Source organism: Acipenser ruthenus, chromosome 12 (assembly GCF_902713425.1).
Source record: "Acipenser ruthenus chromosome 12, fAciRut3.2 maternal haplotype, whole genome shotgun sequence".
Classification (NCBI taxonomy): domain Eukaryota; kingdom Metazoa; phylum Chordata; class Actinopteri; order Acipenseriformes; family Acipenseridae; genus Acipenser; species Acipenser ruthenus.
In genome coordinates this window covers 4232710-4259366 of record NC_081200.1, presented here as the reverse complement: position 1 = coordinate 4259366, position 26657 = coordinate 4232710, and the positions used below count along the sequence as shown (strand labels likewise).

Below are 26657 nucleotides of genomic sequence, written 5' to 3'. Positions count from 1 at the left end.
AGGAGACCTAGTCGGATATAGAAATATGGGCTCCCACATGAGCAATATGGGAGCTGTGTTGCACAAGGTCAGTAGTTTCCATGTACAATAATCCAGTGAATCTGCTGTGCTGTGTATGTTTTGTAGGTAACACTTTACATTAAATGTCTCTAATTAATGTGTATTTACATAGTAGTTACTTAGTAAATACATGTGTACTTACACATAATTACAATATTGTTATGCATAGTTACTGTGTACTTAATGTGTCAATCTTTTTGCACGATATATGTAAGTACACAATTGCATCAGAAAAGGGTTAGGATTAGGATCAGAGCTAGGATTAGGGTTATATCGTGCAAAAAGATTTGTGACATTGTAACGATGCATAACAACTTTAAAATTATGTGTAAGTATACATTTATTTACTAAGTAACTACTATGCAAAAACAAAGTAATTAGAGACACTGTGTATAAAAAGTTATGGTTTTGAGTAGATTATTTAGCGATATAGGATCATGCTAATCCCTGGCAATCTATGGGAAGATTATACCAAGCAAAGCAAAAGGAGGAGCCCACACACTGCTTAATCAGCCATGGCTAATTACTTTCAGTTTATGTTAATCACTCAATATGAATTTTCAGTACAGTATAAACTGAACCTACAATTACAGCATCTAGAAACATTGCCCACATTTATTATCTCAATAAACCCTTAAAAATTAATCTCGACTTTATTTGGGTTCCATTTTTGTATATTTCCAATGCAAATTTAAGGTTACAAATTAACCGATACATTATTTAACATGCATCTGTAGTAGAGCGAAACTGCAGCTCCAAAGCCTTCTTTTCTCCTGCGCTGTCTGATCTACAGTGTCTCTCTGCTGGCATATAAAACACATTTTAATCATTTCCAATTAGATCATCCTGTAGTAAAAGCAAGCAGGATGGGAAAATTGGCATTGTATCAGAGCTTGCTTTAAATGATCTTGTCTGTTTAGCAAATCTTGAATAATAGGAATCTGCGAGTGAAAGGAAAGAGAAGCAGCTTGACGGCCCCTCCATAGCATGTACGGTGTGTAATTAAGTGTAATCAAGTCTTTTACAAGTAGCCTGTGTTTATGTATGAGTAACATCAGTGCTCGTGTCAAGAATTCTTTCTGTAGTTCAATTGCATTTTACATCGCAGTGGCATTGCCAGTACCATATGGAGAGGTGAAGCTGCCGGCATTGTGGTCAGTGACCACCCCCTTCTGGTGTATGTAACGGTATGCAGCCAGTCAGTAACGGTACAGTTAGGATTGAGCTTTAATGAAAGTATCAGTTTATTAATGATCACTGCATCTAACTTAATGGAACCACTGGGTCCGATTTCCAAAGCATTTACTCCTATGTTTTCACAAGTAGAAAAGCAGTTATTACACAACTGTAGCCAAACAACTTAATACAATCTGTAGCCAAACAACTTAATACAATCCAAGGTCACTTAAGCTCTCAAGCTGTTTGTTTCCCATTCTTTCTCACGTTAATTAAAGACAGGAAGTAAATGCTGTGAAATAATGCCCCATTACTGCTTATACCATTTGTTTTAAACTATTGTTTTATATTCTCCAGTTGTTCCTTGAACCTACCCTGACTTATTATCAAGACATGTTAAATACAGTGAAAAAGGACCATTGTTTTAATGAATACGATACAACAGTATTTAGATGTGCCACTGTTTCTGTAAATTGAATACAGCAGACCCCCAGGCATGCTTTGACCCAATGAGTTAGGTGCGTTACAGGTTTAGGTAAGCCGAGTAGCAGATTTCTTTTGTTTTGTTTTTCAGCTGTATCCTTGTGACAGAGACAGAATGATTCTTGGTGATAAATCTCCCTCCCGACCTGTGAGGGCGCTGTGTTAAGGGAACAGAGTGCCCTGCACTGGATGGCCAGACAATGAATTCCCAGAGTTAGGTGGAGGTTGGCCATCTAGAAAGGGGGCGGAGCTACCGTACACTAAATCATCGACCCGGAAGGGAAACGATGTGGCAGCCGCCGATTGGAAGAGCAGTTGCAATCGTTAACCAAGGGGTCATGATTGATGGTATAAAAGGGGATGTAGTGAAGTGATCTGTTCCTTTGTTATGGTTAACGCTAACCAGAAGGAGTACCGTAATGTGAATCGTGAGTGTTTTGTTTGTTTTTGTCGTGTCTAATTGTACTTGTTTGTTATTTAGACGGCTAACATAATCCGGAGCTGTTGCTACAGGCCAGCACAAAATCCGGACAACACAGCACTTTGTTTGCACCACGAGCACTACAGCACTCACTTTGGACTGGTGACCGTGTTTGTATATTGTGGGTGTATTAAAGACTGTGTTTATTGTTTCTGGACTAAACCCCAGGGTTAAACTGAGTAGTACACAGCCTTGTATACTACCATTCATGATTATTTACCGATTGTCATTAGACTTTGGATTACAAATGCCCTTGCACCTGGATTATCGTTGTCTGTCTGTAATTGATCACCACATCACTCCTGCACCTGCACACTGCTAACCACTTTGCCACAATCCTGTACCTACATCAACTATTTGGATCTGATTTCTCAGCCACCAGGGGACTCTGTTGGTACCACAATATTAGCCACATCCAACAGAGGTCTAGTTACTCTCAACAATATGAGAGGATCCTTCATCAGCTTGTGTTTGAGGGGAAAATAAAAATCCTTGGGAGTCTGCCGGAGGGGCATGTTTAACCTCATCACATAACGAGGCATTGCTGCGTGCCTGATAAGTGATACTGCAGTGTTAGGCTTGGAGGAACAGAAGGTTAACGATGCCCATCGAGGGAGTCAGTGTGTAAATGCCATCCACATTCAGGAAGGGCCACTCCTTTCTCCATGTGTTGTTCTGGCTCTAGCATACTGAATATGTTTTATTGGGAATCATAAGCAAATGTCCTAAAATATGTCAAAACTATTGTTAAAAAAGCACCTTTGATATATTAAAAACAACATATTACGTGTATTACATTCAACATATATTACACATGTGTGTTGTACTAGCTTGTTTATGTAAGGCCAGCTTTCCCAAGGGACTGTGTTGTTGAGAACTGATCAAACAGAGATATGAATACAGCTTCTTGTTTCATCTTCCAAAAAAATAAATCCATATTATTTTGTACTCACTGGTTAGTTCAGACTGCTGCCCTAACCAGTGAGCAAAGATAGAGAGGTGCAATTTAAAGAACCTATGTTTTACAAACTGATCAGATCTAAACAGCATTTCTAGGCTACAAAAATTAAACATAGTTTACTAAACCTATTAGCATGCTCATTTTAGACCAATAACAGAAATTAGTTCCCTCTGAGTTCAGCTAACAAGAATGTGTCTAATCCTCCTCTGTATATTTTTTTTACATGATTATATTCTGCATCCGAGCAGTGTGTGTGTGTGTGTGTGTGTGTGCTTTCCCTTTTCTTTTGTCAGCTGACCAAGATTCCAGGCACTGATTGGAGATCCAGCTGCCTGCAGCTGCAATGTAGGCAGTTTTCAGAGACAAGGATTCACTGTCTTTTCCAAAATAGTAGCATAAAGATAGAAAGTACTCTGTAAGCTTCAGGATGCAGATATGGGCTGTGCAGCCAGCATTGTTCTGCTTCAGTCCTTTCGTTCTGTGGTACAGAGGAACTGTGCACATATCTGCACAAGGCGCCAGGAGCAATTGTCACTTGAATTCTTGCCACTTGATGACTGCGATGGAATGAGCAGACCCACGACCATCATAATTATGGTAAAGAAATACATTATTCGCAATTGCAGGGATCAGCAAGATTGTTGCTTTTCTGACTGATGCTTTGCTTTTCATTCCCTCTGTTATACGTCTCAAGATATGTTTTCTTTTTTTTCTTCTTTTTTCTTCTTCTTCATTGCAAGTATGTAACATGTGGTGCATATGCAGTCCAGGAATAGGTGCCAGACTGCTAGTCAGACTTCCCATGGAAACATTCTGCCATTAATCTGCCCTTATGGAAAAGTCAGCTGTTGTGTAATTATATCATTTCTCATGGATCTGTGTGCATGCATTCAATCTTTTTTTAGTTTAGTTTTATTTTTTAATCTAAAGCTGCTGCAGACCCAGCTCGATAGCAGTATATTCAATCCAATGATGAGTGCGTACAAAGCTTAATGTGTTGCCTTTTTTTAAAGTCGTTGCCACGTTGAAGAAGCAGAGCAGTTGAAACATGTGTGTAAATTTGTAAACAGACTTATGACTATAGATGGAATGGTGTTGTGGTGCTCTGTGTCCAGATGTAAGACTGGGCTGCAATGTAGCTGTAAGGAAAAATGCATGTCTGTATTCAGGTCATTAGAAATTGGAAGTTTAAATCTGCAGGGTAGATTCCATGCTGCATTAAACAGCTTCCAGGTGCTGCCAGATATCTGACGTCTTGTTGCAAAGCATTGCTGAATACCAGAGAAATGGTCTCTGCTGCTCAGTACAACCTGTCTGTCTTTTAATCGGTCGATGGAATATTTTAATGTTTCCTGCATACATATAGTAAAATTGAGTTTGTATTGATTGACAAGTAACTGAATTAATGTTGCTGATGGTGTTTGCAGAGTACATGCAGGGTTTTAAAGTGATCACGATTGATGAGACCGGAGCCTTTATGCCTGCAGTGATCATATTAAAACAGAGCATATATCTGTCTACTGGAGCCCAACATCAAGCCTTGGCACTAAGCGCTCTGAGCGTATTACTCCCGTGCTCACTCAGCTTCGTTGGCTGTCGGTCACATTCTGTATTACATTTAAGCTTTTGCTGCTTACTCATCGTGCCTTACCTAGTTCTTGCCCCTTCTTACCTTGCTCGGTTACTCCTCATGTCCCCCTGGGTGCCAGCTCAGATTAACCAAGACTGGCCTCTATGTTGTGCCAACGTTTAAACGACCCACGGCATGGGGTTTGTTCTGGCTTTTGTCTTTTGGCTTATTGCCTCAGTGTCTGGGGATGGGATCATGACTTTGGGCGGATGGCTTCGGGTTGTTTTTTGTTTTATTCGATTTGGGTCCTGCAGTGCCTTGGGATCACTTGTAATGAAAGGTGCTGTATACATTATTATTATTATTATTATTATTATTATTATTATTATTATTATTATTATTATTATTATTATTATTATTACTACTTCCAAAAGCTTGAAAGTCTTGGCTTGGCACATGTCCCCCTAGGGTGTATCTGGACAGTTATTTTATAGTAGTGCTTTTCTGCTTGCTTTATTCCTTTCAGTTAAAGAAAACGCACTTCCTTTTCTCGCGATTCTGTTTAATTCGTGAGCAGCGATAAAGAGCGATGTATGAGATGTACCAAATCCCTTTCATTGCCTTGACAAAGAAACGAAAATGTCATGTTTGTTCTCTTTCCTTCGCGTATGGAACAACTTAAAGTGCTTGGCATTTTAACCTGCGTCTGCACTGAGAGCAGTGTGTCTGCAAGCCTGATCACGAAGCGCCCGTATGTTGCATTATTTCAAGGTGAACATTGCAAACCCTGCGCCAACACAGCAGCAATCGACTCTTTAGACAAGAAGGCTACAAGATGTTGGAAGGCTGTTGTGGTAACAAAGACTGTTCATCTTGCAAAAACTCAAAAGTGTGCATGGTTGCAGGTTGTGGTTACTGTGCCCAGACACACGCTGGTTTAGTTCATCCCATTTCCGCTCCATTATAATGATTTGCTGATTGGAAAGGTTAGGGTTACCTGACAGCGTTGTATTGTATTGCTGTGAATAGTACGGTTCTGTTTGTTTCACAAGCACACAGGATGAAGCTGTAGCAGTGTATTGTGTCACATGTTCCGTCAACATCCTTGGTTTGTTCTGCAGTTTGAAATGATGAAGCAGCATCTTAGTCAATGTAAAAAGTAGGTTAATGCTATGCAAATAATAGACTTGCCTCAAACCTTCAGACACCTATGTTCAGTTTAACTGTACCGGTACTGTAATAAAACTGCTAGTGCAGAACTAAAATGCATGTTTAAGTAATGCTTAATGAAACCATTGCCCGCTGTTTTCTTGTCACATATGGTTTTAACAGGTGCTGGAGCAATGGGAATGACAGCTGCACTCAGATACAATATGGATGGTAAAGGGCAAATAGCAAGGATAGAGATTGATAAGAGGCATCAATGATGGTTGCAATAGCAAATCTCTGGACACCTTCTCTGAGGAGAAGCTTTTTAATTTGATCTCTTGGTGAAATGAGGTGATACAGAGATTAGAACGGCATATGCTTTCAGAGAAATACAGCTTTCTACAGACAAACACACAGTCATTGTCATGAGAAATAATTTTATTGTCCAAAATGATGATGTAAGGCTTTGCCGGCAGGTTGCTTTGGAAAAACATTGGACCATTTGTTGCCATGTCATTCCACTTGACGGAGTTCAATACTAAGGGCCAAGTTTTAAAACAAACCTGATTTTTTTGGGGGGTGGGATTTTTTTATATTCTTCACTGAAGTCTTATTTAGCTTACAGTACATTACACTTATGAGAAACACAACTATCAACTGTAGGATTTTAGATGTCCGCACTCATGAACAGAAACTCAGAGATTATGTCAGAATGTCTTCATCTCTTTATTTTGTATTCTGTATTCATTCATTATGGAGGTTAAAAGTAAAAAACGAACACGTTTTGACCTCAAACGGCCATCCTCATCTAAAAATGGTGTTGAAATGGAAGTGATTTTACAAGATGGATACACTGTGTTGGGATTGAGTGGTGTTTCTTCTATACATGTGGTCTTTAATTCAGGTTTGACAGTAGCAAAGTTTTACTTGGACCCTGTGCCAGCTCTTTCTAATGTATTAATTATGCTTGGGGATTCAACAACCAAGGCCTGCCTGACAGACTATCACAGTTTTCATGGCATTACATTCTTTATTTATGCAATACATTTTATGAACTTGTGTTGTGTGTGTTTCTCACAGACAGGTCTTGCTATGCTGTTGTTTATACACTGACAGGTAATTGACAGGGTGCTGATTGAGAGGAATGGGCATAGGGACGTGTAGCAGGTGTTTGATTGCTTTGCAGCTATCATTCCTTCTGTTGTGTTTCTGCAAGTTCTCTAATGAAGATTTTAGGAAGACTGCAAAAAATAAAGGTGGCATAGTGGATTGCAAAGTGTTGTTCCTTTCCAGAGTGCTTTATCTTACAAAAATACTCTGTATGATTAATACAACAGTATTTATGCAATAGTAAGTTTGCAGTATTACAGCAGAACATCTATAGTATGGTCGATAACCATTTTGTAATATAGTGTGGAACATGAATAGAAACAACAGCAAAAATAGTTGTTAGCTTATGCTGTTCTGACCAGTAGTTTTGAATTGCGCGTTATTGCTGAATTGCCATCGCTGTGTATCTGTATTGTGAAAAGTCTGTCCTGTAACTTCCATCCTGCAAGAAAACAAGTAAAACAGAGGCAGAGTACTTCACCCGCCAATTCGTGTGTCTTCTTTACTTCCACACTACACTGAAGGTAAAATACCCACGGCCTTAAAATAGCATTGTAATGCATTTTTAAAAAGGTACTGTGTTCAGAAATTCAGCATTAGTAAAGCTGTTTATTGTAGTAATATTGCAATATAATTGTCTAGAACTGTGTCCTCAGTGGACATCACTAATCTACCCCAGAATCCAAAACCGGTTTGCCACACTCATCTTATTCTCTTCTAATTTCCTCTCCACACCGTCCTGGCCTGATCAGCGTTCATGAGCATGTGATTTACAAACACCAAATTAAAGAAAAACAAAAAGAAATAGTGATGCATCAATAGCTGTCATTTTAAATGATAAAACATGGTTTATTTCCCCACAGTGGATTGCATTGTTATGGGAAAGAGAAATAACAGCAGATATTATTCTGCTTGAATGATCTGCCTGTTTTACAGCTCACATTCCGTGCACTTGAGTGAGTAAAATCACAAATCGCCTATACTCTGTTAGTTCATAAGGATTAGCAGAGGAAGTGGGAGCGAGTGGTCATGTCATCTGAAGTTGCATATTCTTGAGAAGATGGTTAAGTTAGCCAACGGCTGCTTCTCCAACGAACAGCTGGCAGCTGAAAAAAAACAGACACACGCAACATAATAAACACAACAATAGCTGGTTAACATAAATGGTCACTTCTTGCTGACGAGCCATTTACAAGGCTAGCTCAAAACATATTGTCACATCTTTTGAACACATCTCAGTTGAGGTACACACACACAGTACTTTCATTTCTGTGTATGTGTGTGCATTAAAAAACCTGAACTTTTCTGTTCCTTCATGTTTAAGTATCTCACTCAGATCATGCAACAACATGGACAGACATTTTTAACCATTTTACAATTTTCTTGTTATGGTAAAAAGGAATACATGCTTAATTATCTCTCCCCCTGTAATCTTACACACCACCAACACCTTGTCTGTCTGGGGAAACAGGATAAGATGTGGTTACTTTGAATTTCAAAGGACCCTTTGAAATTCAGGCTTTGGCTGGGCGCGGGGCACGCAAAAGTACCAACACCCTGTAACAGGTGGCTTTACCATTGGTTACGTACCAGAAACAGGGGAGGGGAACCACCCTGTGTTAAGCAGTATTTAACATCTTGTAAAGTCGTAAGAACTTGGATTCTGTCTGTTCTGTGCTTGGGACATGATTACCTGCATGTATTTTAATAAACATATTATTAATTTAAAAAAATAAAGACTTTGTGTATTTTATTAAGAAACATCAAAACTCACTTTTAAATCAACATCACACAGTAATAGATTTAAATATAAATACGTGAGTGTAGTTACCATGGCATCAAAAGCCTAAGTACCTCCACTGTTTGTTTTCACAAACACTTTTCCTTGACAAAGGTATGTTAAACATATCGAAAGCAGTCCGCGCCTGGTCACTCTCCCACCCAGCTGTAAACTGTATGCATACTGTATGATGCAGAATTTTCAATTTGTAGTCTGACTGGTGGTCAAGCCTTGTTAGCAGGATATCACTTGAAGGATTCCAGCCAGGATCATGCCATTCATAGTAAGGATTATTTGAGCAAACCTCAAATAAGTTCACACATGAGTGACCTTGGCCTGCAATGCAATTTTATATAAATGCAAATGTAGTTGCAATATGCAACATTGCTATTGGCGATGAGAGGTTTGTTTGCTGCCTATTGTAAGAAACTTGTTATTGCTGTATCTAGAATAAATTTTCACAGTTTTGGAGATAGGTGAACTAAAGCTGAATATGTGTAGTATCTATCATGAATGGATGTCTGCTCCATATGCATTCTATCTGATATTGCATGGTATTTCTTCTCATGTAATTAGATTGGACATTTGTGCCATTATTGTATTTTTTTTTTTTACTGAAAGGTAAAATAAAACGTGAGATTCGACAAACCTTTTTGCTTTCATCCGTGTAGTCAAAATACATCTATTAGATTTGTTCTTTATATCAATTGTTGTTTAAAAATTGACCGAAATCAGAATGGAGTGTCATTTAAGAGTATGTCTTTATTTAGCTTGACTGACACCATAACAGTGCTGGCTGATCAATAAAGTGCCAAGTGCAGGTGAATTATTACTGCGCTCTCACTTGTTTGTTTAATTTCAGTAAGTCCACAAGGCCATTGCTGTATATCACTCTGCTGTGTCCTGTAAAACACTCAGGGGGAAACCCTTCACTGTTAGTGCTGTCATGCCAGATTGCTCTTGTTAGAATGCCGGTACTGATGGAATATTAGGAAGGACAGTATTCCCAAGGGCAATCCTGAAAAGTTTTGCTTGTCTCCAGATCATGTATCAAAATATGATATGTCTGAGGTGTGACATTCATTGCTATCAGTATGTAAAGTTGCTCACAAGAGACCTAGTGGATTGCCTTGTATCGCAGTTTTAGAGAAATGCAAGAACACTTAACACAGGGTAATCCCTATATACTGTACTGTACAAGTTGTCAGTTTCTCCTGATTTGTTCATGTTTACTTGATACTCTTCAGTCACTGTGTTTTACAATGGTTAGCCCATGCTTGTTACAATGCTTTACCACATGTATCTGTTATTCACCGTGCTTTCAACGAGCTCTGCACCACTTTGCTCTGCTTTTACCATGGTATACCGCATATTTAAGGGATTGCTTCTTTTTCTCACAGGCTTCTAAATCATTCACGTGTTGTTGTATGAGTTTTTTATACATTAGTTAGTATTGCTAGTCATAACGTTTCATTTACGCTGTTTTCCGAACAGCTCTCTGTCACCCTGTCATTGGCAATACTCTTCTGACACGTTGTATTAGAAATCTTTCTAAAACATCACAAACGCTCAATCAGAATGAAAGCCTAGTGGAGTAACGAAGCATTTCATCAACCACAGATATGTATGGATAATCCCGGGAAAACCACAGAGTTATGGTTCATATACACTTCAGAGGGATTCCCTGTGCTGTAAAAAAAGTCCTACTCGAAACAAATTGAGATGGTGAAGCCCTTAGTGAAGAATCACCATTACAAGTATATCTGTAAATGCATACACGAATGTCGAATAATTATCATCATCAGATTAAATATAACTTGATGCATTACTGGGGAATCAAAACAGTTCAATTAAAAGCTTTTCAGCAGGACTCTTAATGGTGTTTAATTACTTGGGTAGCGTCAATATTGTGCTTTTATTTGAAGTGGGGAAGCTTGAAATTTTTAACTAGGATACCTAAATAATTCATGCAGTGCACAAAACAGATCATACAGATTATATTTCTTCATGGAACATGAATTTTAGATTAATCAATTTTACAGTTTACTAACTCTGTAGTTAGTGGTTATGGCAAGCATGCAATTCACTTACTTCGTGTCAGTGGCTTCACAGGGGTTTTAATATTCGGAGTGTGTCACCTCCTATCTGTCATGGTTTGCTGTGTGCTTAACACTGTAGAGGGCTGGAGGTTAGGAGATGTGCATTTAAAAAAATGTTTGGCTCATTCAATTACAGCCGTTAATACAGTGTGGTAATGGTTCGTATTATTCTACACTTTACACAGGTCCAAAAACATGAAGACATTCGATAAATCTCCTCAAACCCCAAAACATACCCATGCACTTACCTAACCCATCTGGAATGTGTCTTACCAGGAATGAGTTATAAAAAGCCAGCCGTAGTCAGACAGGAGGAAGATTCGGACTCAGGGCGGTACAAACATACATGGAGGACACATGGAAAAGACACTTACAGAATAATGTACAGTTACAATCTTTCTCTCTGTAAACGGTTCTTCCACACTTCCATGGGAACAGGGTTTGGCCAATTTTGGGGGGATTCGTCCAGTTTAGCTAATGTACAGACTTTAAACAGGAAGCTCATCTACAGTATTTACACCCTGTGGAAAGCAGGTTACATTTTACACAATAGAACAGAGAACCAATTAAAAGGGATACCAAACCACCTAAAATGAGGATGTAATTACATGGATCACAACGACTAGTATATTTAGGCTTTCCACACTACAGGGACCATTAGTGGTGCCTTATAGCAAAGGAGTAAATACAGCACTGGAGTGATTTTCTCACACAATCATACTTTTAGGCAGCATGCGCACTCTCCATGGCGAACACTGAAATGGGAACAGAAAAGTGTGTTTGTTGGTGACAGCAACTGATCACACAGAGTCATGTGAGTATAATAGCAAGATGCTGCAAGCATCCCTGGCAGCAAAGAAATGGATACTTAAACAGTGCAGTTAGTTTGGCAGCTTCAAAATCAATCTATTGTATCTATTGTATGGTATTGTATTGTCATTGCAATACAGTTGCCATGTGTAACCACAGCAAGTCAGTATATTCGAGGGGCTTTTGGAAAATGACACATTGGAAATTGTGATCACTTGTTGTGGTTTAGCTACCTTCCACGCACACACACGCACACGCACACACAGTGGTCTGTGCGGTTAAACGGTTAATAATAACCTTGGCCTCTGGGAACTACACCATTGCAGCAGTACCCCCCCCCCCCCCAATATTGTAATATATATGGTAAATATATATTGTAGTTTTGATGCAGTTAGTAACCTATTTTCACTCAGCCACGTTTTTATTGGCAAACCTGTAACCTGTAAATGTTTTTGCATTAAGCTAGTCTTTCGATGGAAGCATCTCCTTACATTTCTATATTTTACTTGTCTCTTCAGTCATTGTGGATGGGTGCCACTTATTCTTTTCTCATGAAACTCAACTGACCTGAATAAACAGGTATATGCCTTAGGAAATAAAACCACAGTCCCAAAGAAGAGTAGATAAACTGTAAGGCGTGCCTTGGTTGCTAGGTTACATTGTGTTTTAGCTGTGCTATGAGAGATGTCTCAAACATGAGTAAAACATGTAAGGGGACAGTATGCATTGGGAATGAAAAATAGGTTCAATTCAAGAAACTGCTCAAGTATCAGTTCAGTCCTGTGAAGTGCTTTGTGTATGCTGTAGCAGGCCAGGGAGTTTCTGCAGCTATGCACATTTCATGTAGTTACTGCACTACACTACTCTACACTACACAGTTTGAACAATGTCAGAGCGGTTTTGAAAGCCTGCTGCTGTTCTGAGCTCTCAAAGCATCTCTTTGAACAGAAGTAAACTCTCCACTTGAATGGTACACTGACTGAGAGAACGAGCTTCCATCAATGGAATAGGTTGGGTGCGATTCTCTCGCTCATAGCCTAACACCAGCCAGTGTTAAACATACACAGTTGTTGTTGAGGAAATTTCTTTGGTCTGTGAGGGGTTTTGAAATAGCCAATAACATGCAAATCGGAGCAATATCACAAATGTGAATAAACTCTTTAACTGATGCTTGAATTATCCTCCCACCAGATTGTAGTTTACAAAATGTATCCACTTGGTTGTCAAACCCTTGGAATGCCGTACAGATTCAGATCATTAGCAAGGCTCTTGATTTCTGACAACAAAAGCTAATGCGAATCAATCATCTCAATTGCTGTTTATGTTTTTGTAACCATTGCCAGGAACTCTTTCAGAATGAACCTAATGCTGTAACTAGCAGCAGCATTCTAATAATGATAATAATAATGATGACAATGATGGCTTTCCGAGAAGCAATTTAAGATAGACATAACAGATCTGTCCTTCTAAATAGTAATGTACACACACTTATGTAATCTGAAAGAACAATGTGCTAAGAATGGAGCAGAGCTTTCATTTCTCAACCATGTTAACCTTCACCTTGTCTTGTCAGTACTTCAGATTTCTGAATCAGAATGAAACCCTTAGCCCCCCCCCCCCTTCCCCAACTTCTGAATATATGAGTAAACAGATATTTCCATTAAGAATTATTTATTTCCTAAGGTGAAGTAATGCAAGTAAAGAAATGTGTTTGGAGTAGTGTTACTGTATCTCTTCAGCAGGGTTAGCGAACACTCCATACACTGTAACATACATTATAATCAGAGAACTGCAAATGCCATGAGCCGATAGGACAGTGGTTTGAAACCCAGGAGTCAATGTGATTGCAGTGAGTTTATTATAATGCACATTAGCTGAGCCACATGTTTTCAGTTTACTGGCAAGCAGTGGTTAACCTTCCTCTTAGAAAAACAAACAAGATATAAGGACTGGCACCCGTACTGACAAAGTTCTTTAAAAAAATAAAAATACTTTGTGAGGCTGCTGTGGGAACTGGTCCCACTGCTTCACCTCTTGCACACAGGTGAGATTAAAACAAAATCGCAATACAGTCAGTTGCTGCTACGTGTATATTCCTCCATCCAATGGCCACTGCCTTCTCTCCCCCAGTCCCAGGAGCAAGAACTTCTGGCTTTTATGCATAGCCTTATAGTCACATGACTAGGAAGACCCAAGTAGAAAAATATGTATTTTTAAAACAAACATTGTCCAACCTCTTCTTTTTTTATTTTTTTATTTTTTTTACCACATATAAGTAAATAATATAATTAAATCTGAACAAAACAAACAATACTTTTAAGCCCTTTTCTTTTTGTTTCACATTGGTCATGTGACCTTTACAAGGATATTTATACAAACATATTACAAATTACACACATCACAATTAGTATTATTTGATGTAGTTTGAACAATTATGTGCATTTAGACAGTATACTGTCCCGATACGAAAAAAACATATGTACGCGCCAGGCAGAAGCTAATTCCAAGGAGAGTCACCCTGTCACAGAAGAAAATAGTTACAATATCAAATTACAAAAAACCCCTGGTAAAATCAGGTTTACCACCCCTGCTGTAAGCCATTTCCAAATCTAACTTCATGTGCATACAGTCCTTGTTATACGCAAAGGTACATGAGTTGTGGGTTCCACTTCGTGGAGAATTCATTGTATTTTAATAGTGAGCCTCACATAACCACAATCTCAGGTAGAAAAAAGAAGAACGTTTCCGTTAGTATAACTCATAACAGGCTTGGTCACCCTACAGTAGCCTTTATTGGGATCTAACAGTGAAGCAATGTTGTGGCTTCCCTTGCACTGAATACAAAAATAGAAAATGTGCAAGTTTTTCTATAAAATAATGTTTACCACATGCACTTGCTGCTGTATTGCGACCGTACTTTTTGTGAGTAATGATAGTGCAGGAAGTTTGCAATTAGAATGCCACACGAGATACGTGCAGGACTTCCTGTCTGCCTGCAAAGCAGCAGCCCGTGTCGTTCACAGAGCACCTTGCAGCCTTCATTTTGAAAGATTGGTGATTAGCTTTGAATGGGAGATGAATTGCATGAAAGAGATATTGGTAACACTGTAAAATAGTGGCAGCAATTCATAATGAATTCCGACTGAATACCACCGGAATAACACCTGAATATCTTATGCATTTACTCTGAGTTCAGAATTAATTCATTTTGAATTCAGCCCTGTCAATTCATCTTGATTGAAAAAAAAACAATTAGGTTCCCCTTTCCCCTCCATCCATTAATGCATGTGGATTTAATTACCTGTATTCATTGTAGCAAATGATGTTGATCACATGTGCAAGGCATGCGTTCATGAATGAATTAACACTTCTCACAATACCCAGCCCAGACTCCTGCACTTAGTTAAGTCATAAATATTAGAACTGAAACAGTTGCATGCTTAAAGCAGCCTTGTTTTAAAAGCGTGCAGGCAGAAAGAGAATGAGGCCAGGCATTGCACTCAGATACACCGGTTCAATAAAAAAAAAAAAACAGAAGTGCAAAGTTGTATGGTCAAAATGACATAAAAACAAAATATTCTCATTTAGAACAGTTATTTACTTATTGTAATTCAAATAAAAAACAGCTGCTGTTCTTTTTGCATTGAGCATGGATGTCAGGATGCTGCAGAGGGTGGCAGTCACAGGTGTAATATTTATAAAATAATAATAAGAAAAATACAGAAGGCACATGCTTTACACAGGTATAGAAAAATGAACATTCGCCAGGGCAACCCACAGCAGAGGCACTTTCATCTATCAAAAATAACACTTTACATGAAGCATCTCTAATTATTATGTATTTACATAGTAGTTACTTAGTAAATGCATGTATACCTACACATAATTACAATGTTATTATGCATAGTTACAATGTACTTAATATGCGAATCTTTTTGCACAATATATATAAGTACACAATTGTATCAGTAATTAATTAGAGACACTTAATGTAATAATGTAAAGTGTTACCCTATCAGGTTTCCTGGGTAAGTCTGTTCCGTTTGAAATGAGTGCTTTGTACAGGAGCTCATCCATCCAAGTTTCTAAAATGGCTCATTCTTTATCCACGAGGTTTCTCTGCCAGCAGTAAATAGCACTGCTGCAGGAAGCAAAGGTCTGAGTGCTGGTTTTCTATTCCTCTTTGTTGAGCTCACATCGAGCTGACTGTGACATAGACTCGAGTACTTCCCCCTCCCAGAGCAGTGCAGGTTTCAGAGTTAAACTAAAGTTCTCCTTCTAGTTGTAAGGTTTGCATGTGTACGCTGCGTTGCTGCTCCACATTCAAGGATGAGTTTTAGATCTAAAGTTTTTAAACGGGATGCCAGCGTTGATTTCCGGAGGAAAAGAAAGACTAAGCGAGCACGGGGGGACTTTAGCAGACTAAGCTGTGTAGGTATTTTATAATGTGCTGTATGTGTTCTATCTGTTTTTTTCTTTATGATAACAAGATTGATAACTAACACAAGCATTAGACCAGGTGACTGGTCCAGACACGCAGGTTTTAGATGACAGGTACAAGTGATCAACTATGGTAGCAGGGTTTTGATGTTCTGCAGTTAGTATTGTTAGCAAAGGTATGTTGTGCATACTGGTTAATACCATTATTATTATGGTAAATGTTCTTTAATTCAATTTGCCCTGTGTGTTTTATGTGTGATTATTATTATTTGTTTATTTAGCAGACGCCTTTATCCAAGGTGACTTACAGAGGCTAGGGTGTGTGAACTATGCATCAGCTGCAGAGTCACTTACAACTACGTCTCACCCGAAAGACGGAGCACAAGGAGGTTAAGTGACTTGCTCAGGGTCACACAATGAGTCAGTGGCTGAGGTGGGATTTGAACCGGGGACCTCCTGGTTACAAGCCCTTTTCTTTAACCATTGGAAAACACAGCCTCCTTATGATGTTGCTACATCATAAGGCAGTACACTTCTATATAATTAGTTTGGTATTATCTGACATTAAATCTTAGATAGCATCGGAATATACTGTACAGTAGTTATCACAATTTCAGTATTGAGCAAACAAAAATAAGAGAATATAGGAAATCCATTGTTGCCATAATAGAGACAAACTGTGAGGGAGTGTTTTGAAAATACTGGACCCAGGTAGTTGTTTTACTTTGGTTTTGATTTGTTGTAGTGAAAGGGTACTTGTGCCATTCCATGCTGCCTGTTACTGAAGATGTAAAACACTGCAAAGGTGCTTGATCGGGGCAACAGCCATAAAATGGCCCCTCTTTGAGCAAAGCTGGAAGGTACAGCTGTACAGTAGCAGCAGGTTTTATACCTGACCTAGAGCTTATAACCCTGTCTCACTACAGTAATGAGAAAACAACAGGAATGTACCTTGACCCTCTTGTCACACACACACACACACACACACATACACACACACACACACACACACACACTCACACATAAACATACACACACACACACTCACACACACTCACACACACACACACACACACTCACACACACACACACACCTGGGATGCCCTTCGGATAATTTATTTCAGTTGTAATAGAGATGTAGAAGTCTAAGTGACAGTAGTGAATTGTATAGCAGACAGTTTGTTGATTTTAGACATTGATTATAAAATTAAATACATGTACAACTAAAGCACGCAAAAAAAAAACCTAATTACAGTTGTGAGGTTGCTATTTATCTGATTTTTATCACAGCTTTGAGTGTCAATTAGCCAGTGTGCTTCTGGTGTTGTCTGTAAGCTGTCCTGTCCTGTTGCTGTTCTCGGTTCTGTATTTAAAAAACCAGTGCTGTTTGTTTTTGGATGGATGTTTCAATTTGTGTGACAAAGCGAGATTGCTACTTCTGCATCACCACTAAATTAGCTTAGTGGTATTGAACATGGGTTATATATCTGTATACCGTAGGTGAATATAGCCTAGTTTAGGCATAGTTTAATGAATGATGAAAATACTGTAAGCTATTAAAGTGCTATGAACTTTGTAGACACATCACAGACTGTGTGACCTCTGCAGTTCCCCAGAGGTTCACCAACCATAGGATGACATTTTAATTATTGTGCATATATGCTTATATCTGCTTTTTAAATACCAAATAACAAAACAAAAAAGACTGTAATAACGATATCCAAGTTTGTAGTGAAATTATGTAGGCGTCCACTCAAAAATGTGCATCTGTCCTTCATTAAAGTTTCTCTCAGCTTGGCAACCTGGCAGACGCTTTGATCTGATCTGGGCTGAATTCTTACATTCACATTCACTCTTTGTCTTCAATAGCTACATTAATGGGGCAGGCTGATATGCTTTCTTTACTGAGTCAGATCCCTTATGATCCGATATTGCTGCCATAAGCAATCTTTAGTTTACACTGTTACTTGTTCACCAACATACTGCTGAGGCGTCTCTTTTAATATGTTATTAAAAGCAGGACTCCTTTAAGACTGTTTGCTGTTACCATTTTTTCTACATTTAGTAACCTGACCAACATCTTGTTAATGCAAGTTACTGTTGGTCCTGATTAAAGCCTGCTTTCATATGATAAATAAATAAATGCAGTGTATATAAAGCTAGGCGTGGGGGGTGGGGATTATGGGGTTGATTAAGGTGTAATAGGTCCAAATGGGATTCCTAAATGAACAGACCTGGTAATTGCAAAGGGGGATTTGAAGCCTTAGCTTCTTGACATGGTCATTTCCACTCATTATATCGATAGCTCTTCCCTTGGTTTGGAAATATTCACATTATTTAAGGTGGGCCCTTGTGCAATCAATGTATCTCTTTGCTTTAATCAGGATCCCCAGCTGACGCATAAGTACAGCGTATGAAATCGTAACCTCACTCTTAATAGAGACTTTCCAGTAAATATGGGGAACCCTTCTGTATTTTAACGTATTTTCCCTCAGAGGTTAATTTCCTGTAAATGAAAGTGAAATTGGGGTTCAAAGACCCAGTTCTCATAAATGTGACATGCATAATGGTTTCTGAAGCAGGTTTACTTGTATGCATCAGTAAACACCTAGTTTTAGTATCATTATGCAGTGTGTTTTCCAGCTGGTTTGAAACCAGCCTTACAGAAATAAGTACCATTGGAAATCCATTCCAATAATACTACCCTGAATAAACCATAGAAGAAATATCGTGACGGGGTGGCACCATGCATTATACACACCCACTCGATACATCGCAGGTGTCGGGGTCCAATATAAATCCACTATATATCGAGGGCCACGATATAGCGAGAGACCCATAAAAAAACAAATAGTCTAATAACAACACCCCAACCACACCCTTGTTTTATTGCGGGCATCAGGGTCCAATATAAATCCTCTACACAACACGCTTTTTCTCATTTTTCATATAAAAAGCAGCACACCTTTTTAATTCGTACAGCGGAGGGTAATTGCTTCTCATCAACTTCAGTCTCCAAATAATTTCATGAATCTTCCTCTCCTTTCTCAAATGCCCAAACCCACTGCATTGAAAGAATCCACTCGCAACAGGCTTGTTGCTAGGGAGCTGACGTCACTGCCCTGTGACTTTTGCTAGTGCATTGCTGCTGCCACAAGTGAACACCTCCCTGGCTAAAATAAAAAGTGCTTCAGCAAGTAGATATTTAATTTGCTTTGTGTTATTGTGCAATGTGTGTGTATATGATAACAACAGTATGATATTAATGCTTTGTTTTTAATTGTTTTGTATATTTTTGTTTGTGGTGTGCAGTACGAAATAAAATGAACAGTAATTCTAAGTGCCTTTGTATATTGCAGCTAAGGCATATGCAGTTAGACTGTAAAAATGGGGGAGCCAACTCCACTACCGCGATATATCCGTATCCGCAGTATAGCGTGGGGCGATATAACGACGGGGACGGATGTATATGGTACCGTGCTACTGCAATATATTACCAGTATATACTGATGTCAGAACAAACACCATTTCCACTCTGATACATTTCTGCCTATAGCTAAACCTCTTGAAGGTTATGTGGATCATTCCGATCTCACTTGACCTGCTTGTCTCTCACAGTACCAGAAACACAAACTTAAAAGGCCAATAAAATAATAATGTCCTGTGATGGCACATACCCCACCACTGTATACTGGAATCATGTTTTTTGGTATATGCAGCCTAGATGGCAGGCACAACCTACTTCTGTTTAACAGATCCCCTCAATAATAAATAGGAACCAAGTTTCCAGATCTAATCATTGAACCTCCTACTACATTAAGAAAGGCAAGGCTGGGTCTATTTTCGATGACTGCCTTGACTTATATGTGTTTCCTGTATTCTTTTCAAACACAATAAGTGTTTTTCCATGTTGGATCACAGAAGTGACAAAAACATATAATCAAATAAATAAAATGTTCTCTCAGCTACTGCTTCTGACTGCCAAATATTTTTAGGACTGTATATAAATGTAGTCTTAGTCATGTGAATGTCACATTATAACTGTGGCTATCAGATAGTAAGATATTTTTTCACCTATGAATCATTGATTCATCAGTTCCTTTTACTTGTGGTTAGCACAGAATGATACTGTATGAAGTTAGATATTTCCAAATGTTTCTACAGTCTTAAATTAACAGCTATTTTTTATAATGTGAAAACATTTTGATTATGATTTCACATGTTCAGAGTAAGACCTTGAATTATATTACTTTGTTTTATGGTTTAGTCATATAAACAGGTCTTTCTCTCCTTCCAGAAAAGGTGTTCATTAAAGAATGGAATATATCCTCACATGTTTATTTCCAGTGTTGTTTTGTTATGGGAGTGCTGCTCAAATCGGTTTTATTTCATCATTTTACTCTTGAGTGTTTTTGTCTCTTTGTGTCGAATGTCGTAGAAAATGGTTGTGTTTTGTACCATAAGGCTCACGTATGTTTAATACAGATAAGAGGTGAGACAGAAATATTGATTGTGTGTTTTCTTTCTTTTTACAGCAAGAGAAACCAAAACTACTAGACCCTCTGGATTACGAGGCTGTTATCTCTGAGCTTGACGGTGAACTTAAAGATGACCCCTTGAAGGATCTCATAGTGTTCCCTGATGATGATTTCTCAGTTAGTATTCTAAGCTCTTTATCAAATTAAATCCTGTAAAACAGTGATCGGTACAATATGCAGTAATGCTTTGGCAAATGTTTTGACTAGAAGTCTATCTAAATGTCTAGCACTTTTGATTACTGGGCATATTTAACCTTGCAGTGACATGTTTATAACTACTGTAGATAACATGCTAGGGTGCAGTAGATGTGCAATTACAGTACATGGAACTAGCCTGTGCCATGGTGTCACCATGTAATTACATGGTGTAGTTACCATGTAAGAAAGTGGATAATTATGTAATAACTACATAGTTATTACAGTATTATTACATGGTCATTCATTCCTTGCAGTCTAAAATGCTACAATGGCTTCAGTGGTGAGATTTTGAGTTGTTTCCATCCCCAGAGACCCAATACTTATTTCACTCAGCGAAGACACTGAGAAAGAATTTGAAATGTCTGTCAAAGAATTTATTATTTTAGTATAAGTACATATTTATCAAATAGCAGAAAACGATATTTACTTTCAGAAATGTACCAAATCCAGTGATAGATGCATTATCTGCGTTATAAAAACAAATGTCATTAAAATGTGCAGCACTGCAGTAGTGTGTCTGATCTCATGTCATTCCTCAAGCCGAGGCCTGTGTTCGCAAGAGGAAGTGGTTTTATGAGTTCCACTGAACACGCTAAAGTAATAGAGTCTAAAAGAGAAGCTCAAAGTAGAACTAAGGAAGAGAGTGAAAATAACAATTAGCATACTATAGAGAACCAAACATTTAAAACCAACAAACAGTAACACTGACAGTGATATCACACATCGGAAACTGTAAGAGCCAGTGTATTGTCAAGATGAATGACATGAGATTAGTGTTTAAAGGGCTGCTTTCTACCTTCTGCATTGTCTTTTTATTTCTTTCTTACCTGTTTACTCTCATATTCTGTATGATTCACTATTGTTGTGTCTGCTTAAAGCATTATTTACCCTGCTTTCTATTCGAGCAAAAATGTTTCTAAGAAATGTTAAGAATTTATGTTCTGAGGCTGGGTGGGGAAGCATATTAGAGGTGAACTGAAGCACTGCACACTGAATCCTGTGCCACACTGATATGCTTCCCCACCTTTCTTTAGAACATCAGCTTTGAGGAGCATTTTCTGAAACATTTGGCATTAATACCGGAAAGCACTGGACTTTTCTAAAGCAAGCACTTGGAATATGCTGAAGTTGTGCTCATTTAAACACCACTTTCACCAAGGAGATTCATCCAGATTAAATTAATACAGATGAATAAATCAAGCGTCTTGTGTTTTGTAGACAGCCACAATTTCTTGGGAGACGCAGACCTTGTACTCCACTGTCCCAGAAGATGCAGAAACGCAGGCTGAAAGTCTCCTGGTCAAAGAGGTGAGCATCATGACTGGACTACTTAAGCACTCATATCTGACGCAGCACTCATTAACTGCTAGACAATTGACCACAGCGTCAGTTAGATGTCGAGGGCAGTTTATTAAAGACAAGATCAATTATCTACAGGTAATAACCACCGTGGAGGATATACATGCATTTACTGGAAATGCTTGTCTATTGTTTATAAAAATATATATATATATATTGGTCTGGATCGTTTTGAAAGGTATGTTGCCATTTAAAGGGAGTTTTAAGATTCTAAAATGTGCTGTAGGAAAATGACCAAACAACCCTGAATGGCTGTGAGGATCTATAAGGTTTATAACACTTTCTGAAGCTCATGTTTAAACCATACTACATATTAAAACAACACCCAAATGATAATGTTCTGCAGTACTGACTATACCTGGATGAGTAGCAGAGTTTATACCAGAACAGAACTGCTGTGTATCTATGCTGATAGATTGGGTCCACGGCTTAATTTGAGTTTTGATATATGGTTTGAAAATTATACAGTCAAATCCTGCTATGGAATTTGAACACTAAAGCCTTGGGTTGTCCTTTACATGCAAAGCTTACATTTTTCCATTCATCATTTGTCTTCGTTAACTTCGATCACATCATACAAAAAAAAAAAAAACAGATTACACACCAGCCACTTTCTATTTCTAAAATTACTAGAAAAACCATTAGTCTCTTCAAGTATGTAATGCATGTGCTTTTCAGAAGCTATTAAACCCCCCATTTGTTCTAGTTTACCACAAGCCAAGTTACACGCGCATTATGATAAAGGGCTTACACATGACCTGCCTGGAATCACAAATACATAACGGTAATACCGTGTCCTAATTCAGCCACCAGCATTGCTGCGGGGTACTGTGATAGTTGTACTGCGATAGTTGTACTGTGATAGTTCTAGCCTGTAATTAGTGTCACTATTTATTTGTTCCTCATTAAGGTGTTGGGGGGGGGGGGGGCATTTGGAAGTGCAAAATGAATTGATTAAAGGGCTGAGTGGCGCAGTGTGCCAATTCTGATTGTCAAGAAACTGAATGGCAGTGCCACTGTATTTAAATTGGGCTATAGTGGATCCATAATCTGATTATGTTAAGTGGAATCAGCTGGTTCTGTTCTTCGTCAGGCAGCAGCCCCTCAGCAATCTGCATGTGGAGCAGTTTCACAACCAGTCCATTTAAAAAGTTTTGAAGGAAGAACAAAGCAAATCAATTTATATGTTTTTTCCACTTTTTTATAGCCAGAAAACAAACAAACATTCTAGTATTCTTCTAGTTATCTTCTGATAACTAGAAAAAATTATAATAAAAAAAGTATATATATATATATATATATATATATATATATATATATATATATATATTGCTGTTGTACATTGTGGCTGTTTTACATTTCTAATATATTTTTATTTTTTTAGTTTTGGAGCATTTTGCACCAGTCCCTTTTTAATTCATTTGGCCAAGTGAAGAAGTAATGCATGTTTAAGTTGCTTTGTAACATGTCTGAAAATAAATAAATACAGACTGATAGTAAAGTTCAGTGTTTTTTAAAAGACCCCTTGCACGTGCTTGCTGGCCAAAGGTTGATGAAATTACCCAGGGCTTTGCTGACTCATACAGAAAACTGAAAAAAACTGAAGTTAAAATGATTTAATGTTCATTTTTACAATCGTGATGTACTCCACCCTTTCCTCAGCGTGACATTCTGGCATGGCACTGCTTCTGATCTCAATACCATTAACCGATATTGGACACGCTTGGTTTTTTTAATTGCAATGCACAGAACAGGCAAATTCATCATTCTGCTGGTGTTTAAGATTCAGAAGTTTGAATATAACAATCAGGGTTGGCTATATTCAGGGCAATGGTGGTAGTTTTAGAATGTTATTGTCCATTTCTAACTGCCTCTACCTAGTTTAATTTCTCTGACCATTGCCATCTGACCTTTTAATGGATCTGTGTTTTATCAATGGATGATAACACAATAAAATTGTTTTCCAATAACATCAAAGACTGTTAGGGTTTTGACCTATGTGACACAATCACAAAGGGGATATACTGTAGACCTGTGTCACAGCTCTTTTTATGTCATCAGCAGAAAAGGTGGGGGGTGGGGGGGTTAACATAAGCCAGTGGAGTTACTAGGATTTTTTACGCAGGTTGTGTGTCTGGGGCATTGACGTCACACAAGCATTTCTTCAAAACCGGTTTGCAGTTTCAGCTGGACAAATTCTTTAGCAAAATTCATTGTCTGGGTATATGAAAAGCCTTACGTGTAACATGACCTCCACTATACCCAAGTGTGAACAGGATGACGTCACTGGCAAGCTGTAGTAACCAGGAAAAGACTCAAACACACGAAAGCTGCAGGTTTAAACACGCTTTTGCCAACTTTAATTCCAAAATAATAAACAGTCACAATGACCAAAACAAACAGTTGAACAAAACAGAATATATACTTTTAAAATACTGCGCTTTTAGACTGAGCTTCCAGTTTCATACACACAATACACGGCTTCATAAACTCCCCTAAACCCCAACGATACTGCTATATATATATATATGTATGTATATTGTAAACAGGCCGTCAATCACGGTCATTCGTTGCACCTTTAAATGAGACCCAGCACACATAAAATTGAGTTTAAAGCGCTGACGCACTATTTTTAATAAACAAAAACGAAAACAAAACCTAGCTCTCCGCGAGCACTAACTAAACAGACCAGGAACCTAGCTAAAAACAGGACAGCTAAGCAGTTTTCCTGTTAAAACAAACACAACAAAAACACACAGTTTAATGCAATGTAGCACGGTAACACACAGTACCTTTCTGTTGACGGCTCAGCAGCAGGGTATACCTCCTGCTTCCTTCTACTCAGCCATCCTGAAGAGACTGGCTGTCTCTCTTTTAAACCCTGCACCTGGCTCTAATTTACAATATGAACCAGGTGCAGGTGATAATTAACAATAAACAAATCAGTAAATAAACGTGCATACGGACAAGTTTTTTTTTTTGGCAGGGAGGATTTTAAACCTCACCTCGAACACCGACATTAATTCTCCACACTCTAATTCTCACTAACACCCGTGAACACCTATTTTATACCCCCATGGCTGGACCCTTAATCATGTAACCATTTATTCAATTGTCGGTTCCAGCCACATTCCCACGTGTGTTTTCAGGGTGGATTTTAATTCCCTTCCTGCCACCCAAGACCCACACCACACACATCAATGCTCTGGCAAAGCTTTCACCCTGCCGTGCTGCCACACACCTATCCTAATACTAACACACATTACACTCAAACAATAACAATAATAACACCAACAATACAAAAACAATACAAATAAACACAGGGGCGGGGTGTACCCCATCACACCCAGTCACAGAGGATTCTGCATCCCAGCAGAGGATTATAAGGGATGGGTGTAATTTACTGTGAAGATGAGCATTCTCCACCCTTGTAAAAGCATGTATTGAAACCAGCTGGGTTGTGCATGATATATAAAGCACAAAAATAAAGATGACTTTCATTAGAATTCAGACAGGAGCCTTCCAATGATCTCTTTATAGCTGAGTGAACTGTAATGAGTGAACTGCAATATGAATTCAGAAAGATGCAGACTTCATTGAATCATTAAGCAAGCAGACTATATTTGCCCTTAGGTGGTAGACGTACTGTGAATAATTATAGCAGTGATCAAAAGTAGTCTGTGCTTCAATTTTACTTAAACGTATACTTAAAAAAAAAGAAGTACAAAAATTAAATAAAAACTTAACGTTAGGTTCCAGTGCTTTAGGGTTTAAGCTCTATTAGCTCTGATAAAGGTGACAGTGACCTTGAAAAGCTGACTCCTGTTGTGTTTCACACAGCATTGTTATGGGTTTACATTACTTCGTGACAGACATATAGCGGAGGTGCTTGTCACCTATTTGTATCCACTCGTCCAGTTGTAAGAAGTTTGGTTTTGGGCATTCCTTGTCAAAAGTTATTGATCTTATCATTTGTATTAAGACCATGGTGACTCACTACACAATTTCATAAGAGCTGGTCACTGAATGGCTCATGATGCATGTGTTTAAAGGACCCCTTTTATTTCTGATTTTACTGATCAGTGAATTCTGCTGTAAATCACTGATTGCTGAACAAAGCTGTCACATTTGCTACATTCTGAACCAAAGGTAAAGAAGGCCAAACATACTGTTATTAGTCATAGTCATCTGTGTATCGTCAATGATTTTTGGACCATTGAAACTACGACCCACACAGGGTCCATTTGTTCTCTGCTGGACATCAGTTGACTCATTTTGCTCGGTGTGTCTTCGTAGATGGTGGTTGTGGTGTAACCTATGGGATCTGGGATTTTCCAGATGTTTAAAATGAGAAGTGAAAGAACTTATTTCCCGGGTATTAAACGTGTTTAACGTACACATTATACTTTTGATTAGGTGAGCATACAGTAGCTGGGATAGGAC

The 26657-nt window shown here is 38.4% G+C and overlaps 1 protein-coding gene across 12 annotated transcripts in view; it reads left to right on the top strand.

Annotated features, from left to right (window-relative positions):
• Positions 1-26657, top strand: part of LOC117416685 (dedicator of cytokinesis protein 10-like) — an 88120-nt gene that overhangs the window by 18674 nt on the left and 42789 nt on the right. For 4 of the 12 annotated variants that reach the window (XM_059034366.1, XM_059034356.1, XM_059034358.1 and 1 more), the window contains exons 1-3: positions 3318-3758; positions 20655-20774; positions 22074-22163. In XM_059034366.1, the coding sequence (XP_058890349.1) occupies positions 3597-3758; positions 20655-20774; positions 22074-22163 (372 nt within the window). In that variant the 5' untranslated portion in view covers positions 3318-3596. Of the gene's footprint in view, positions 68-3315; positions 3759-15950; positions 16111-20654; positions 20775-22073; positions 22164-26657 lie in introns of those variants that run through there. The other 8 variants (XM_059034367.1, XM_059034362.1, XM_059034361.1 and 5 more) reach the window with 5 other exon arrangements.